The 17,815-nt window shown below is 32.5% G+C and overlaps 1 protein-coding gene across 2 annotated transcripts in view; it reads right to left on the reverse strand.

The window, feature by feature from the left end:
- LOC129976676 (transcription-associated protein 1-like) overlaps nucleotides 1–15,286 on the reverse strand; it is a 273,583-nt gene extending 258,297 nt beyond the window's left edge. For both annotated transcript variants that reach the window (XM_056090373.1, XM_056090371.1), the window contains exons 1-3: nucleotides 15,168–15,286; nucleotides 14,418–14,505; nucleotides 12,370–12,425 (exon numbers count right to left, since the gene is read on the reverse strand). In XM_056090373.1, the coding sequence (XP_055946348.1) occupies nucleotides 12,370–12,425; nucleotides 14,418–14,505 (144 nt within the window). In that variant the 5' untranslated portion in view covers nucleotides 15,168–15,286. The remainder of the gene's footprint in view (nucleotides 1–12,369; nucleotides 12,426–14,417; nucleotides 14,506–15,167) is intronic.
- Between the last annotated feature and the right edge of the window lie 2,529 nt (nucleotides 15,287–17,815).

The raw sequence follows: 17,815 nt of genomic DNA on the forward strand, positions 1-17,815 counted from the left end.
AATATATTGGATACTATTTTAAAAAGTCTTAGATCATAAAAAATCTCATATTTCGCAAGAGATAAATTATCCGTCACTTTGTTATTAAATATTATTCTCGAAAAATTAGATCGAGACACCCGCAAACAATTTGAGTTAACATTAAAAGATAACGAAGTGCCTGAATTCGATAATTTTCTAGAATTCTTAGTTTTGCTTGCTTTCCAGAAAATTACCCGTTTTCTTAAGCTTCAAACTATAGCTCGCAGATCATTTTAAATTTTTAAAACTAAAATAATACTCCAAGCATTTTAAAATTCCATCGGCTTGTTTATTCTTTCAACTTAACAGCATATCTTACAAACATAGCCAGATTCCAAAAGGTTTACAATTGATCATCAAGTATTATACAAAAAATAAATGAAATATTAATAAAATATGTTTATCAAAGAAAAAATTGTTTGCTTTTACTTTTTTAATAATATTTTAATTGAAATAAAAATAGTAGCAGTTATAAAATGTCTGAAAAGGAATCATCTGCTAAATGCCTATTAACAGATTTAGATTATGATATTTACCGCACACTCCCACGCCTTTGATTATTCGTTAATAATCAAACCGCAAATAAGATAAATAAGCATTGGATACAAAGTAATTTGCACAGTTCAAGTCCTCAAAAATTTTGAAGGCACTTTTACAGTTCTGTCTGTTCTTGTTGTAAGAGGTTTTACACTAAGAGGGCTTTCATCTTCTGCACACTTTATCTCAAGGGATCCGATGAACAGGACGTACAATCTCACCGCTTGGTGTTTTTAATCGCACTACTCTAACGTTTTTATTCTTACCTGGATAAACCTCAAGAATTTTAGCCATTGGCCACATTAATTTTTTGTTTGAATCATCTTCAAAGACAATTTCTTCAGGTTTTACTTCATAATAAATGCTTTTCTTCCGTGGTTGTAATAATATGCCTAAATATTTATGGTGGAATCTGTTTCTTAAGTGTTGTTTAAGATTTAATCGATATTTCAGACGCCTTTTAACATCGGTAATGTCGAGTTCATCAAAATCGTCCACTCCCACCGACGGAATATCTTGTATAAACATTGATGGAATGAGCGGAATAAGGTCATTGGCATCTTCGGATAAGTTTGTAAGAAGTCTGGAATTAATGACCGCCTTACAATCACATAAGATAGTAATTAACTCTTCATAGTACAAGCAGGCATTCCATAATACCGTCTAAGAAGTTTTTTCACCAATTGTACAATCCGTTCCCAAAACCCACCTCACCAAGATGCAGTGGGTGGTATGAATTTCCATGTTATTCTTTGGATAGAAGTTTCTCTTACGATCACATCCCAATCCAGTTTGCGCAGCAAATTTTCAGCGCCTACAAAGTTAGTGCCATTATCACTGTAAATAACCTTTAGTCGGCCTCGTCTGGCTATGAACCGCAGAAGGCAAAGCAGAAAGGATCTAATATCAAGTGACAGTGTATTATTCGATACATTGCACACGTGAAAAGAACTATACAATATTTTCCACCTCCCTTAAGTGTAAGTGGTCCAGCTAAATCTACGTCGCTCACTTCAAACACAGTTGATTCTTCTATTCTGTCCTGACGCAAACCAATATGTTGGGTCTGTATGTTCCTGGAATTGTATCTATTGCATCTTAAGCATTTGTTGATTTCTCTACGAACAGTTCTTCTTCTATTTAAAATCCAGAAATTTTCTCGCAATTTTGATAATAGAATCTGCACACCAGCATGAGAGTTTTCCATATGAGCCTCTTTGACAAGAAGCTTTACTAACGTATGTTTTCTAGGAAGAAGAATCGGGTATCTAAAATTTCGCAAGTCGTCCTTCTCAATTAATTTTGTTTTAATCCTTAAAATACTCTCCTCATCTCTAAAGACATTGAGGATCTTCAAACCTCTAACTTATTCTTCTATGAAACAGTCTTCTTGAATCATCCTAATAATCCATTTTTCTGCTTCATTTATTTCAGATGTAGTCAAACATCCCTCTTTTCTGCATTCCTTATCGGTCTTAGAATTATGCCGAAATCTTGAAATCCAACCCAAAATTTCAATCATTTTGGCGTAGCTGGAAAATCGAGAGAAAAGACTTGCAGTAACAGGAGAGTTCTTTACAACACTATTTGATTTGCCACATTTTTCTACAGAGACAATCTCTTCATTAATACGGTGATTCGACTCTGGCCAGAAATCCTCAAGTAAGAGTAACCATTTGGGTCCTTCCCACCATTTAGAAGCTTCAAAACGGAGCATTCACGAGAGGACAAATCATCGGGGTTTAATAGCCCCGGAACATGTCTCCAGTCGTCTATATTTGATAGCTTCCGAATTTCATTCACTCGATTGCGGACAGAAACACTCCAAGGTTCGTCTCGTTTGATTCATTGAAGAGTTGTGGTAGAGTCGGTCCAAAAACTGTGTTTTCACATTTACAATATTTAAACTCTCTTTTACAAATTTTTAGAGTCTTGCGCCAATGCAACAGGCAAGCAGTTCCAGTATCGGTATAGTAATGGATTTTAATGGAGCTATTCTAGATTTAGCAGCTAATAGCTGTGCAGAGATTTCATGGACTGATTGGCATCGGATGAATACAACTGCTACATATGAAATGCCGCTAGCATCGCAAAATACGTGAAAGCTAAAGGAAGAAACATTGCTGCTAAAAATTTTCCTAGGAATTTCTACAAGATGTAACATTTTAATATCATCTATCCATTTAAGAAAATTTTCCTTCATATAGGCTGATACTTCCGAATCCCAGCTTTCTTCCGATCGCCAACTCTCTTGCAATAATATTTTAGGTTGCAAAGGAACTGGACAAGTAAAACCAATCGGATCAAAAACTATATTGGCTTAAGATAAAATCACACGTCTAGTAATTGTATCAGGAGGCATTTCCAGTAAAGAATAATCACAAAAAGCACATCTGTTTTTTCCCACAAAAGTCCTAAAACAGGAGTTGGTTTGGGATCTTTTAATGAAATTGCCTCTCCTGCGAATTCCCAACCTCGAAGGGCAAACTTGGCTTGTGCCATCAGCTTTGTTGAATCTTTAATAAAGTGTTGCAGTTTCTGCTCTGAATCTAAAGATGTCACACAATTGTTGGCATAAAATGAGTTCTTTAACTTCACAGCAGTATCATGGTAAGGAGAAGATAAATACTGGTCCAAATGATGGTGGATGACAGCACTCAACAGAAAGGGGTTACAATTCAGACCAAAAACTAATCTGTCATGCTGATAAACTTGAATCGCATCTCTGCTCTCATTCTTCCACCACAGAAATTTCAAGTGTTTTCTATTTTCTTTAGCAGGAGATATTTGAAGAAACTCCTTTTTGATGACTGCTACAACACCAAAAGTTTTCTCCCGAAATTTCATAAGTACTGAAGATATCGTTTTTATAAAATTTGGACCTTTCATTAAACAATCATTCAATGTGAGATTACCTCTTGACTTGCATGAAGCGTCAAAAACTGGCCGCACTTTGATAGTGGAATCATTTTTAAATACTCCTCGATGAGGTAGGTAATGACCAGGACCCTCATCAGAATCTTCTATAAAACCTTCTTTGTTCCATTCTTCGAAAACAGCATCATAACACTCGAATTGAGTGTCCTTTAACAACTTCATGCAAGTAGAAACGAGTCATTTCTCAGCAATGTCTCTATTTGTAGGTAGTTCATCTTGACTGCGCATCCAGGGAAGTTTGACCTCATATCTTCCCTCCTCATCTTAATATATATAAATTACGTATCACGTTGTTTGTCCGCGATGGACTCCTAAACTACTTAACCGATTTTAATCAAATTTGCACACCGTGTGCAGTTTGATCTAACTTAAAAGACAGGATAGCCCTTTTTTGTGAATTTTTAATTAGAATTTCAATTATTAATTAAAAACTAACTTTCCCGCCAAAAAAGTCTTCATTTTCCCCACCGCCAAATGAGTACGGCTTCAGTTTTTTTCCCAACAGTCATGAGGCTAGGCTTAAGATTTTTCGGATGATTATTTGAAACGATTCTATTTATTTTCTTAATGTTTGATGCATTTAAAATTAAACATTGTTAATGAATCGATCTTTCAGATTCATTCTTATGTACTTTTGAATTAAAATAAAACAGAATAAAGGAAATTAAAAATTTCTAATCTGCATAGCGTTACCCCAACTGGCGTAGAAAAACTCACGCATTTGCGTTCCGTAACTGGCGTTGAAAATTCACCCATGCGCATTGTGTTCTGATTGTTGACATGACAACCATTATCAACGGATGATTTAAATTATTTTTAGGTTAGTTGCATGTTTTTGTAATTAAATTGTATTTATGTTAGTTATATATTTTTTGTATACGCTTACAGTTTTAAGTACATCGTTTTTTAAGTAGTTTTTTTTAACCTGTTTTCAACCGATTATTTTAAACGATTCGTTTTATTTTCTTAGTGTTTGCTGCATTTAAAACTAAACATTGTTAATTAATCGTTCTGGCCATGATGAATCTGAGAATATTTTGTTGACAAATTCTTGAAATATTACATAAATTAGGAAAGATATTCTTTAGTGCCTATAAAGTTTAAACGCTCAGTGACTGTTTTCAGTAATCATATTACAAAAAAATACTTTGTAAAAAATATTATTATATTAATTGCAGATTAATCCTTTCCACTTTAATTTATAGTATAAATTCTACGGGAACTAACAGAAAATTAGAGAGATACATATTATGTTATGACTGAAGGCGTTTATAATATTATGAGTGAATTATATATCAAAATTTGAAGTTTTAAAATATTTTGATGTAGAAGCTATTAAAGTAGGAATTGCATAAAATATTTAATTATTAAAATTTTAACGAACATTAAGATTGGCGAACCGGCTGGTCGCCAAAGGCGGCTAGTCAATCTTTATATTTCTGGAGAAAAAATCAATAGCTTTACTTTCTAAGTCTTTTGAATTATCAGTCTCACATGGGTCCATTATATCTAGAGTTTCTAGTATCCACAGGTCTGAAATGGCATTACTTTGAATAAAAAGAGATAAAATAAAAGAAGATTGTTGGAAACAGCTATTGGTTTTCCCATTACACTCCAACCCAAATAGGACAGCAATCGAACCAGATGACAAGTGACATATATTTCATGTGAAGAGATTTACAGCGTAATCAGCTCCTATCAACAACTCTATAAGCATCGAGCTTTTTCCCAATATCAGTGAATTGGATACCTTTATTCTGCAGCTCCTTGCCCCATGGACCCTTTTAAATGCTAGGAATATAACCACAAATAATATTCTGATTCAAAACTTGTATCTTACAAGAATAATTTTTCTTCAAATTGCTCACTGACAGTTCATAACAATTATGTTTCTTCTTGGAACTAGCGCCGCCAAATACTACATGCGTTACATTTTGGCTTCGTTCTGTAATTATTTTCATTTGATTAATCGTCGACTTCGAAATATATGATCTTTGCGATCCTGTATCGAATAATGCTCTTACTACTTTTCTTCTTCCATCCGTCTCAATTATACTAAAAGTGTTTGCAAAAGAATTTGATAATACTATATTTCCATCAGTAGGTTAGGTGCGCCATTAGGTTTGGCGTTATTGAACTTTTCAGGGCACATAATTGTCCAATGTCTTCGCTGACAAAGCATGCATTGAACACTAGATTTACATTTTCTAAAAACGTGCCCACCCTTTAAACAGGCAAAGCAGGCCTTATTCTTCTTTAAAATATCTTGTTTTTCTTCCAAACACATTTTTTGTGCTTTGAAACAGTCTTGAGAATTGTGGACTTTTCCAGAAAATAGACAAGATTTCAAAGATTTTGCTTCATAAACCAAATCATTAGCCATGGGAACAGGAGTTCGAATTCTATATATTTTTTTTACCCTGCCTCCGAGTTTCTGTGGAATTGAAGCCTGATTTTGCCATCAAAATCCTTTCTTCTCCTTCAACTTCCGTTCGGAGAAATAGCAATTGCGACAATTTATAGCCATAAGAATTTGTATCATCTACTTTATTTTTCACTGGATTTCGTAGCCAGACTCTCAATAAATTTTCAGGAATGCAAGACTCCACTAGAGGGAAAAGCATAGCAGCATATTTTTCAATAGTTAATATGATTCCAATTTATCGTAGAGTTGCATTATATTCAATTTTGAATTCATATTAAGAGCATTTTTTACTACCAATGAAAGTAGTTCTCACGGCCAAATCTAGCCTTCAGGCTGTCAACAACTTTAGCATAATTTTTTGCAATTGGCGGATAACTATCAACTATTTCCCGCGCTCTACTGCCTATTATTGTACTCTGTATGAGACATTGAAATTTTACTTCATCGCCGATGGTAACGTCCTCATGACTTCTGACAAATTGGCTACAAAAGCTAAGCCAATGTTTAACTTCACCGCCAAACTTCATTACTTCTATTTCGGGAAATTTTAATTTAGCTTTCTCTACATTAACTGATTCCGGAGCTTCGGATATAAAAGTAAGTTTTTCTAAATATGTCTTTACACGAATCCGTGCAGCATCTAATTTTTCGAGATATTCTTCTATTTTTTTCGTACTCTTCTTATTATTTAGCAGCTCTAATGCTTTTTCATACGCTGTCATCAAATTCTGCCAAATTAGTTGCAACTCTTTCTAAAGAACAAAGTTTTATTTCAATATCATCACGATTTAAATTTTCTTCATTCAACGCCGTTATTACTGCATTATAACGTTTCGTAAAATTCGCCCTGACTGGACTACGTCTTTTCATCAGATCTTCCATAAATGAAAACGAAAGCAACGGAAATAGAAAGTTTTAATTTACTGACCTTTTTCTTCAATCACGTCCGGTTGTCACCACAATTTTGCATGCTTTCTAGAAAACTACCCGTTTTCTTAAGCTTCAAACTATAGCTTGTAGAGCATCTTAAATTCTTAAAACTATCATAATATTCCAAACCTTTTAGAATTCCAACGGCTTGTTTATTCCTTCAACTTAACAGCATATCTTACAAACATTGCCAGATTCCAAAAAGTTTACAATTGATCATCAAATATTATACAAAAAATAAATGAAATAATATTCACAAAATATGCTTATCAAAGAAAAAATCGTTTGATTTAATTTTTAATAATATTTTAATTGAAATAAAAATAGTAGCAGTTATAAAATGTCTGAAAAGGAAACGTCTGCTAAATGCTACTAACAGATTTAGATGATGATATTTACCGAACCTTAGAAAGAAAAGAAAGAAATTTAGATTAGAAGAAAGAAATAGAAGAAAGAAGATTATAGATTAGAAGAAAGAAAGATATTTTAAATAATATTCAAACTAACAGTCCTTCTAAATATAACGCCGATAGGTAGAAATCTTTTTTGTCAAAGCAAATAAATATCCTTAAGTTGTGTAACGCTTGTAAAATGCAAACACATGTTCTGTATCACTGCAATGTATTTAAAGAAATGAAATTATCCGATAGGTTAGATTTAGTTTTAAAAAATCGGCTTTGTAAAAATTGTTTTAGAGAATTTCATCCATTTTCGAAATGTAACTCTAAAAATTCTCGTTTCGTTTGTAAAAAGAAATTAGATCATCATACATTGCTTCATAAATATTCTACGCCGTCAATCATGCCAAATACTCATAATAATCGAGAGAGTGAAACCAGACTCACAACGCCTACGCACTTTCAGGGAGGGAATCCTCAAATTAATAAATTACAGTCAAGTGATACGCCGGTGCCAGAAAACCCTTTTTCTGTAATGGAAATAAGAGCATTTTGATAAACACAGCTATAACATATGTCAGAGATGCATGGAGGGAGGGGGGATAAGCCCTTAAGAAGCGTCCTTGACTCTGTCAGTGAGTCTTCTTTCCTTTCGTCTTTCCGCGGCAGATTTATTGGGATTGAAAAAAGCAAAAATAAAGACTCCGATTTGCGGTTTAAATGATACATCATTAAATATCAAGAAAAAAAGTATCTGCTCTTTTATCGAATGAAAATTATGATTCGCATTGGGAAATAGATTTATTAATTTTTTCTAATATAACTAGTTTCACATCGTCTAAAAGATTAAATATTTCGAACTTAAATATTCCCAGGGAAGTTAAACTAGCTGATCCCATTCCTCAAAAAAGCATCGTTTCTTATTCCTCAAAAAATAGATTTCTATTATGCGCAGAATTATTTTTCTCATTATTGAATGAAGATAAAATAAAATTGGCTGACAATTTATTCTTGCAATCTAGTTGTTTCACTTATCTTGTTTCAGGGTTTATTTCAGGCAATTATAATGCTCCTAAACACTGTTTTTTTAACTAAAAACTTAGATACTCTTAATAAAACTCTCAAACGCTTTTGGGAAATTGAAGAAATCGAAACAAATGAAATTCGTGGCGATGAGTTAAAATATTGTAACGAACATTTCGCAAAAACGCATTATAGGAAACCGGATGGTAGATTTGTTGTAGAAATGCCGTTCAAACCTGATCTTTCAGCAGAAATGTTAGGAAATTCTAAGGCAGTCGCATCAAAAAAACTAGATCAGTTATGGATGCCTTTAGAACGTGATCCCACTATGTAAACGCTCTGTTCAGAATTCCTCGGTGAATTTAAATTATTACAACACATGGAAGAGGTGCAAGAAAATTCAAATGTCAAAAATGGATATTATCTACCACATCACGGTGTGTTACGCCCATCAAGCAAAACTAATAAGCTTCGTGTAGTTTTCAACGCGAGTGCTAAAACGTCCAGTGAACATTCATTAAATGACTTACTGTGCAAGGGAGGAGTGCTTCATGAAGACCTCTTCTCGATTCTAATCAGATTCAGAAAACACGTTTCGCATTAACCGCAGATATGAAACAAATGTTTAAAATGATTGAGATCAATCCTTTTCAAATCAAACTTCTAAAAATTCAATGGAAGAACAATAAAAACACACCAACAAAAGTGTATGAATTACGCACAGTGACATATGGAACCGCATCCGCTCCATACTTAGCAACAAAGGTTTGGCAACAACTTGCCCTAGAGGAGGAAGAGGACTTTCCATTACCACTCCAGGATTTCTATGTGGATGATTGCCTCTCCAGTGTTTCAGAACTTAGCGACTTTGAAAAACTCAGATCAGAACTAACTCAGTTGCTTCAATGAGGAGGCATGACTTTACACAAGTGGTGTTCCAACAAGGCTTCATCAACTGCACTTAAAGAATTTACGCTTGACCGCAATTCTGTGGAAATAATGGTCAAAACTCTAGTAATGTTCTGGAACAGTTTAAATGATTCCTTTACGTATAAAATCTGCACCAGCCCCAGCACAGATTGCAACTACGCCAAACGAGATGTGCTTTCACAAATAGCTCGCATCTATGACCCCCTCGGACTCCTGGGGCCGGTCATAGCCAAAGCAAAGATTTTCATGCAATAGTTGTGGTTACTTAAATTGGACTGGAACAAGACACTACCAACAGATGTTTCCAAACAGTGGAAGAACTTCATTAAGATCCTATCAGATAATATGAATCCATTCGTGTTCCGAGATGGGTTTTTTTTTTTTTTTTTTTTTTTCCCCTTCGAGTTTTCTCTAAGTCTGTTGTGATACTTGGATTTTCAGACGAAAAGCTGCAAAGCTTCAAAAACTTATGGTACTGCAATTTACGTACAAACTGTGTCTAGCTCCAATGAAGTAACTAACTCCTTTGTAGTAAGTCAAAGGATTGCACCAACCAAAACCATCACAATCTCCAGACTTGAACTTTGCTCTTGTCTACTTCTATCAAAACTTATGCAGAAAGCCATAGCTGCACTTAGGCTACAAATAGACTCTGTTATACTATATTTACACTCAACTATAGTCCTCGCCTGGATAAAGACTCCTTCTAACTTGCTCAAGATATTTGTGAGCAACCGAGTGTCTCAAATTCAGAAACTGCCGAAAGATTTCCAATGGCAGCATATTCCATCGGAGCTTAACCCTGCTGACTTGCTTTCCAGAGAACTTGATGCTAAGAGCCTTGCAACCAGTGAACTGTGGTTTAAAGGACCAGACTTTTCAAAATTAAATTTACCTGCTTTTCAGACTGTAAATTTCTAGTGGTTCAACCGACAAACTTTATATCGATGAGCTCAAGCCAGTTTCCAAAATAACTTTGACTTTAAATGTTTAGATAATTTACTTACTATCACAAATGATTTTCATAAACTAATCAGAATTCTAGCATTTATTTTTAGGTTTGTTCAAAATTGCAAATTTCCTGAAAAGGAAAAGGGATTTCTCAAACAAGAAGAATACATGAATGCTGAAAAGGTGCTCTTAAAATTGGTATAGATAAAACATTTTCTACTGAAATCTCGGCTTTAGAAAAAAAGAACGTCAGTTCCATCTAAGAGTAAGTAGATGAACTACTTAGAGTAGGTGGCAGACTTGCACATTCTAATTTAAATTTTAATCAGAAACATCCAGTTGCTCCGCCAGTGGGAAATAAATTAGTTACACTTATTTTTCAGTATCATCATAAAAGAGACTTTCATGTAGGCCCTCAGGCCTTTCTAAATACTGTTCGTTAAAAATATTGGCCGATTGGTGGCAGAAATGCTGCGCGCAAAGTCCTTCACGAATGTGTTAAATGCTTCAGAAACAAGCCCGTTATCGCGAATCAAATTACGGGAGATCTTCCAGCAGAAAGAATTACACCTAGTTCAGCATTTTTAAATGTAAGGATCGATTTATGCGGGCATTCAAAATTAAATTTAAGGGGCAAAGAAAGGGTACTCTTCAAAAAATATATGTTGCTTTATTTGTATGTATGGCAACCAAAGCTGTACACATAGAGTGTATCTCGAATTTAACTTCTAAAGCTCTAATCGCAAAGCTAAAAAGATTTTTTTGCGCGACGTAGCAAAAGCTCCACAATTTTTAGCGATAAGGCTATAGGTGCTTCAGCAGAGATTAAATGCTTATACAAACTAATGATAGGTAGCGAAGACGTTTCGAATATGCTTTCCTCCGAGGGTATCAGATGGAAAGTTTTGCCTCCTAAGGCTCCCAATTTCGGCTGTCTTTGGGAGGCAGGCGTGAAAACTTTTAAATATCATTTTAAGAGAGTGGTAGGTCCTGCAAGACTAACACTCGAAGAGTTTTTAACAGTAATTACTCAGATTGAAGTCATCCTCAATTCGCGATTCCTCTCTCCTCGACCAAATGATACTGATGAAATGCAAGTATTAACTCCAGGTCATTTCTTCATAGGAAAACCTATTGACTCTATCCCAGAACCTAACTTCATCGACAAAAGAGACAATCTTCTCAATCGATGGCAACGAACTCAAAAGTTAGTGCAAACTATTTGGAGACATTGGCAAAACAGTTATTTGAGCCATTTACAACAGCGCTCAAAGTGGCTGCTTAAAAAACAAAATTTAACTCCTGGCATGTTAGTTCTAATAAAGAACATTCAACTTCCAACGGCCTTTAGGTCGAACCATTAAAATAATTTCAGGCTCAGATGGTAATGTCAGAGTAGCAGATATACGCACTGCAAAAGGAAATTTTAGACGACCTATTTGTAAAATTTGCATTTTACCTATTGTAGATAATTTTGATTTGAATTGAAATGTTCCTTTGTATTTGTTTAATTATTACGCTAATTGTATTCATTATGCAAATTATTATTGTTTACTCTTATGTATCAAAATTAGTGATGTAACTTTGTATACATTTTTCTATATTGAAACATATGCATATTTCAACGCCAGGCGGGATGTTCCGTACTTGTAAAATCACGCCTTTGTCGGCGGTGCATCGTCCCTTGGCGCACTTTGTAACTACGACAACTTGGCAACCATGTAATATCTCAAAACAGTTCTCAAACGGTCCCACATAAAAAGAAAAGCATTTTTACAATCCACTTACTCATTTCATTCACCAACACAACTCGCACAATAAGAATTCTAAAATTTTGGTTGATATCAAGAACAAGTTGATCTGCATATGAAGTCTGATGTATTATGGAACCCTATGGATCATTGTTCAGTGCAATAAATAAAATTAGCAAACTGTAACTAAAAAGACATTTTACTACTTTTCTATGAAATAATAAATCACTAAGTACGTAATAAGTTAAGAAATGATTCAAAATATAAAGAATGCCAATATCTTATAATAAATGATTAAAACTTAAGTAGAACTAAGCAGAACTTGAAGTAGAATTATATTTAACAAAGCTTTTATAAATGTAGGAAATACGCTACTGAAACACTAATTTAAAATTCTCGATGAAAGATTTTAATTAACATGACATTTGTAAAAGAATTATTAATTTTTATAAAGACATATACTTACTGCTAATATATGTTTTTTGCATATTTCAGCCATCGTTTGCATGAGCAGATTGATATCTGGAATTAATTTAATTATCAATTGCAAGTCAGATATGTTTAAAATACAAAATTGATAAAAATAAATTTAAAAAATAGTACATTTATCAGAAATTTCTGATATTTTAAATTATTTTTAAAGATGAAATCTTATATACTATGCTGTTTAAAATATATACTTTCCAATTTAAATAAAAAAATCAAACAAAGATAGAGAAATTATTAGAACTAAGAATATAGTGTTTCAAGACAGAAATTATGCATGCTCTAAACAAATAAATGTAGTAAATTAATTTCTGGAGAAAATGTGTCATTTAGTTTGTTACTGAAATAAAAATTTATGTAAACTCCAATATACTTTTGGTTTAGAGCTTTCAAAAAGAAACATTAAATAAACGAAGTTCTAAAAATCCCAAACTTCTCATTCTTAGTTCTGTTTGCAAGAGCAATAACCAAAATGTATAAACATATATTTCTGAATATAAATTGATCTGCATGTAAGCCAAGAATGCAGTTTTTCTTTCAAAAATTTACCTGAAATTCCAAAATTTATAAATAAGCCAAAAATTTTTATAAATACGCATGATTTTAAGTAAAAAAATTATATGACTTTCAAATGCATTATCATGAAGGTGAAAATATTGCCAAGACCAAATGGGTGTAATATTTTCCAATTAAGTTGCTATAAAAAAAAGGCAACAACAGTAGTTTCAACTGAGGTAATTCTATATAAAGCTAGTATATATTTTCTAATTCATTTGCAGTTTTGTATATGATCTGTTGTATCTGTGCTAATCTTATTTTCTATGTTATTTTATTTATTTATTGTATGAAACATGAAAAAGAAAATTTTTATACAGCAAATACAAAACAATAGGTGATGACATTCGCAAAAAATTCTAATAATAGGTGCTATAAATACTCTTTCTGATTGAAACGAACCAGTAATAAGAAACAATTTCAAAATTACATCTACAAATTTTCACAAAAAGAATACTTTATCTCATTTAAAAAAATTTCTTAAGAGATATATTTACTATAGAAATAAAAAGTGGGCATGTTTTGCAATTTATCACTTCAACCAGCTAATGTTCCTATCCAATTTTATTTATTTATTTATTTTGTGAGATTAGCAGAAAAAATATTGCCTCATACACAGCAATATAAACTATAGCAATCATTTTTTTAAAAAATCCATCATTGTTGCAAAAGTTTATGCTTCATAATTCTTTTATAATATATCTGTGATATTCTCATTTAGATTACGTTTCATCTGGAGAACATTAACCTTTGAAAACAGATGCTACTTCATTAATGGAAGAGTAAGAATTTTCCCCCTATATATCACACATGCACAATTTACAAAGTCAGTATGCATGTTTTAATGATGCAAATTAAATATACTGACCAAAAGAAGCATAGTTTGTTAAAGATATATAATCAAAACACTGAAAAAGAAAAAGGGTAGTAAGAAAGTAAAATACTTCTTTATTTTATTGGCTCTTGGATTTACAAGGCAATTTTCAAATTGAGTCAAGATTACTAAGCTCTATTACACATAAGATGTCAAGATTTCACTAAGATTGTTGGTAGTGGTTTGGAGTTTTTGGTGATTTATCACAGGGACAAAACTAGCAATAAAAATAAACATTAAAAATATGAGCATTCTCATTGCAGCAATATACTACTTACATAGAAATCTGACTAGAGTATTTGAAAATTCATGTTAATAACCAAAGAAAAACAGTGCAATGCATCATTATGCTGTTTTCAACAGAGGCAAAACTACTGGTATAAGTAAATAAATCTCAAGGAGATTTACATTGAAGAAAAATCAAATGATATATTTAATAAAATTTTCAATGAAAAAAGATTGAACATTTTTTACACAAATCTTTTCATGTGCTAAACTCCATTCCTCCTATATAATGAAAATATTTATGAAAACTACATACATATAAAAATATTAACAAATACATCAGTATTAATGGGAAAATATGAAGTCAAACATACTAATAGGCTTAGCCTCCAATGCATGCTTCAACTCCTCAAGAAGAGCTTTGGCTGCAGCTCTGTAATCTTCTGCGAAATGGTCCATCATCTTTTATTAAAACAAATGAACAATATTTATCAAATATTGGCACAAAAAAATCAAATATAGAAAAATAAATAAACAGTAAAAATCATGTATAAACAAACTTTTCAAATATTAAATACCACTACTTTTATGGTTAATCAGATATACAAAACATCATTTGGACAATTTGTTAAAAAAAACATTTATTCTATTTAAATGTACTTTTCCGATTCATAATAAATCTCTCTAAAAAAAATTTTTTTTTCAAAATATTTATTTACGTTATGTAAGTCAACAATCCAAATAAAAGCTCTTTATTTAAAGAGATTTTTTTTACATATATAATCATAAAAAGTACCCAAAATAAAAAGCCGGATCTCATTGATCCAACTTCGTGCATCACAATGCATGTGAAACATAAAATAATTCCCGAAAATGATAATTACTTTTCAAGAATTTTTACATATACCAAATACATCTAGGTACCATCGAAATATAAATAACTCATATTTATCTTCACCTGCTCTTTATTTTAAACTTATAATTAAGCATCTTATGATATTCAAAACAAGATTAGCTCGAAATAAATTATTATTTGGGGATAGCAGAGTTTCTCGTTATATCCCACACTATTTACATTCAAGTTCATAATAATAAACTATAATTTAAACAAAACAAATACTTACCAATAATACGGTAGCTTTTTAGTTTATTCTACAAATAATATTCTTTAGATTGATCCATGCTTAGCATGTTTATTATTTGAGTGACAGTTGATTGATGCAGTGAAGCAAAGACAGCGGTAAATGTTTCCAATTGGGTAACTCTAGATTTTTTGACGCCAAGAGGAGGGACAAATACGCCAAGATCGGTAATTCAACAGAAATGTCAATGACAAAGGACAAAACGAAGAATAGTGTGCCCCCGAGTTTGTCGCCAATATTGCAACCCATCGGAACGATCTTTTGGCAAGCCTAATGCTGTTTTGTTTACTACTTTTTGCAATGGTTGAGTTGTACATAAACTACAACTATATTATGAAAAATGTTAAATTAAAAATATTTAAAAAATATCGATTAAAGATTTTAATTTTGTTCTTTATTATAATTAAAAGTTTATTAAATAGAGAAAGTTAAGCTTATAATTAAAAGTCATTTTCTTCGTTCTTTAATGTGAATACGAACAGAAAATATTTATTCTTTTGCAATTTTTATTGTCAGTATACGCTTTAAAAAATTGTCTGCATTCTCACTTTAAAAGACAGCTGCAATGGAATTCTTCGTAGTTCTCGTAATTCTTTTGGTGTTTTAACAGGTTGGTTCCTTTCATAATTTGTTATGTTTTTCTTAAGTTAAAAAATTTTGCCCTGTGCCTTCTACAGATGCCGAAGGCATCTTTAGAAGGTACCGGGCAGTATGGGAAAAAAACAATACTTATCAGTTAAAAGTCCTAATTATATGGCGGGAAATGGTAAGCGTAACTGTTCTGCGGAAGTATTTGTTTATTCTGTCCGCCATCTTTATTGGCGACTTGGCATTGTTGGCGCAGCAGGGGGCACACTATAATTCACTTTTACCATGAAAACAAAACATTTTGCGAACCAGAAGTAGTGCTTCATCGCTGAAATTTGTCAACAATCGAAGGGGCACCCAAATCTACACTAGTAAAAATAGGAAATTCAAGTGTTTTTTCATTGATAAATGCTATATGATAATTCAATAAATAAAATGGTTTAAAACTAATTGATGTTTCGAAGAAAATTGCGAGCAGCCGAAAAGCTTCTAGACCGCAAGACATGGGCAGCTATATATACTAGAAGACGATCTTCGTTTATCATATCCTAATATTATGCACATTTTCTACAGAAAAACAACAAATTTTAAATATTCATTCCAGTTCAAATCAATGCGTATTAATTTATAAAACTCAAATCAATGGGAAAGCATTCATTGGTTTGTAAAATATTAATTGTTTATATTTGAAACTTGGTATTAATTGTTCGTTCACGGATTCGAAGACCCTCTACGTATTTGCGCATGCGCCAGGAAACATTTACTACGTCAAAATAGGGGTAAGAGGAAAGATGACAAGATTAGATGTTTTCATTTAATAATAAAAATACTGTCCATTTCAGTATCCCGAGACGTATTCTATTTAGTATTCTATCTCACATAAGAGTATGTGCATTACCGGAATTAACTTTATTGCTAAATATAAGCTCTTCCTTTCACCTCTCCTCTCACCTCAATTTTGTCAAATTAAATTCATCCCAACGCACGTGCACGGAGGATTTTAGAATCCGTTGGCAAACAATAGCATGAATTATTCTTGGACTTAGAAAAACAAAAAACCGCTGAAAACTCATAATATTGAGGGGGAAATATTCTAATTCACAATAAAATACTCTAGAACAATTTTTATTTACTGTAAAAAGCCTAAACATCAAATTTTGATAAATAAACGGAAGAATTTTGTTCTTAAAATTTCATCATTCTCCTTTTTTACAAAATAATATTTTTTTTTTATGTTAGAAGACTTCTTTCTTTATTTGTTATTGAATTTTTTGATACTAACAATGGTAGATAATATCGGTCACATTTAATGATATCATATAAAATATTTTCCTGAAGGCTTTTTAGCCACTTGAACCGTGGTCTACTGGAGATACTTCATGACGGCCATGCTTGAAATAGCCATATAAGTAATCAATACATAATTATGAGTTAAAATAAAATAATATGGTCAGAAACGACACGACATTTGTATACACTTGGGGGGGGGAACTGAACAGGGGCTAGTTCAAGGATGGATGGGGCCAGAGGCGGAGACAGTAATTTGCCGACTGAGGGAGAGCAAGACAAATCTGACAGGGGGAAAGCACAAGTTTTCTAATTTGGCTTCAAAATAACTCATAAAAAATCAGCTTTTACATTTAGTTAAGGGAAATTGAATATTATTTAGATTCTTTTTTTATTCAGATTTTGACATCTGTAATGACACGAGCGTGTTATACTTCTTAAAAAAGATGCATAACTCAAACAAAATGCAGCACTCAGACTTTTCTTTAGAAATATCTATTTAAATTCAAATCAAAAATGCAACCACCATTCTCTTTCCGCCACACAAGCTCTTCTAATCAAATCATATCATATAAAATAAAACAATAACCGGCAACGGCGAATCTCACGAATAGTTTCCACAGAAGTCGCCAATGGCAGCCAAACATCACACCTTTTCCCCCAAGATAATGATTAATCTTAATTTAATTGCTATTTGAAATTAGAACATTTTGTCCACCATTGGGACGAGCTGCCGAAACGTTACAATACAAATT

This window comes from Argiope bruennichi, chromosome 7 (genome assembly GCF_947563725.1).
Source record: "Argiope bruennichi chromosome 7, qqArgBrue1.1, whole genome shotgun sequence".
NCBI classification, from domain to species: domain Eukaryota; kingdom Metazoa; phylum Arthropoda; class Arachnida; order Araneae; family Araneidae; genus Argiope; species Argiope bruennichi.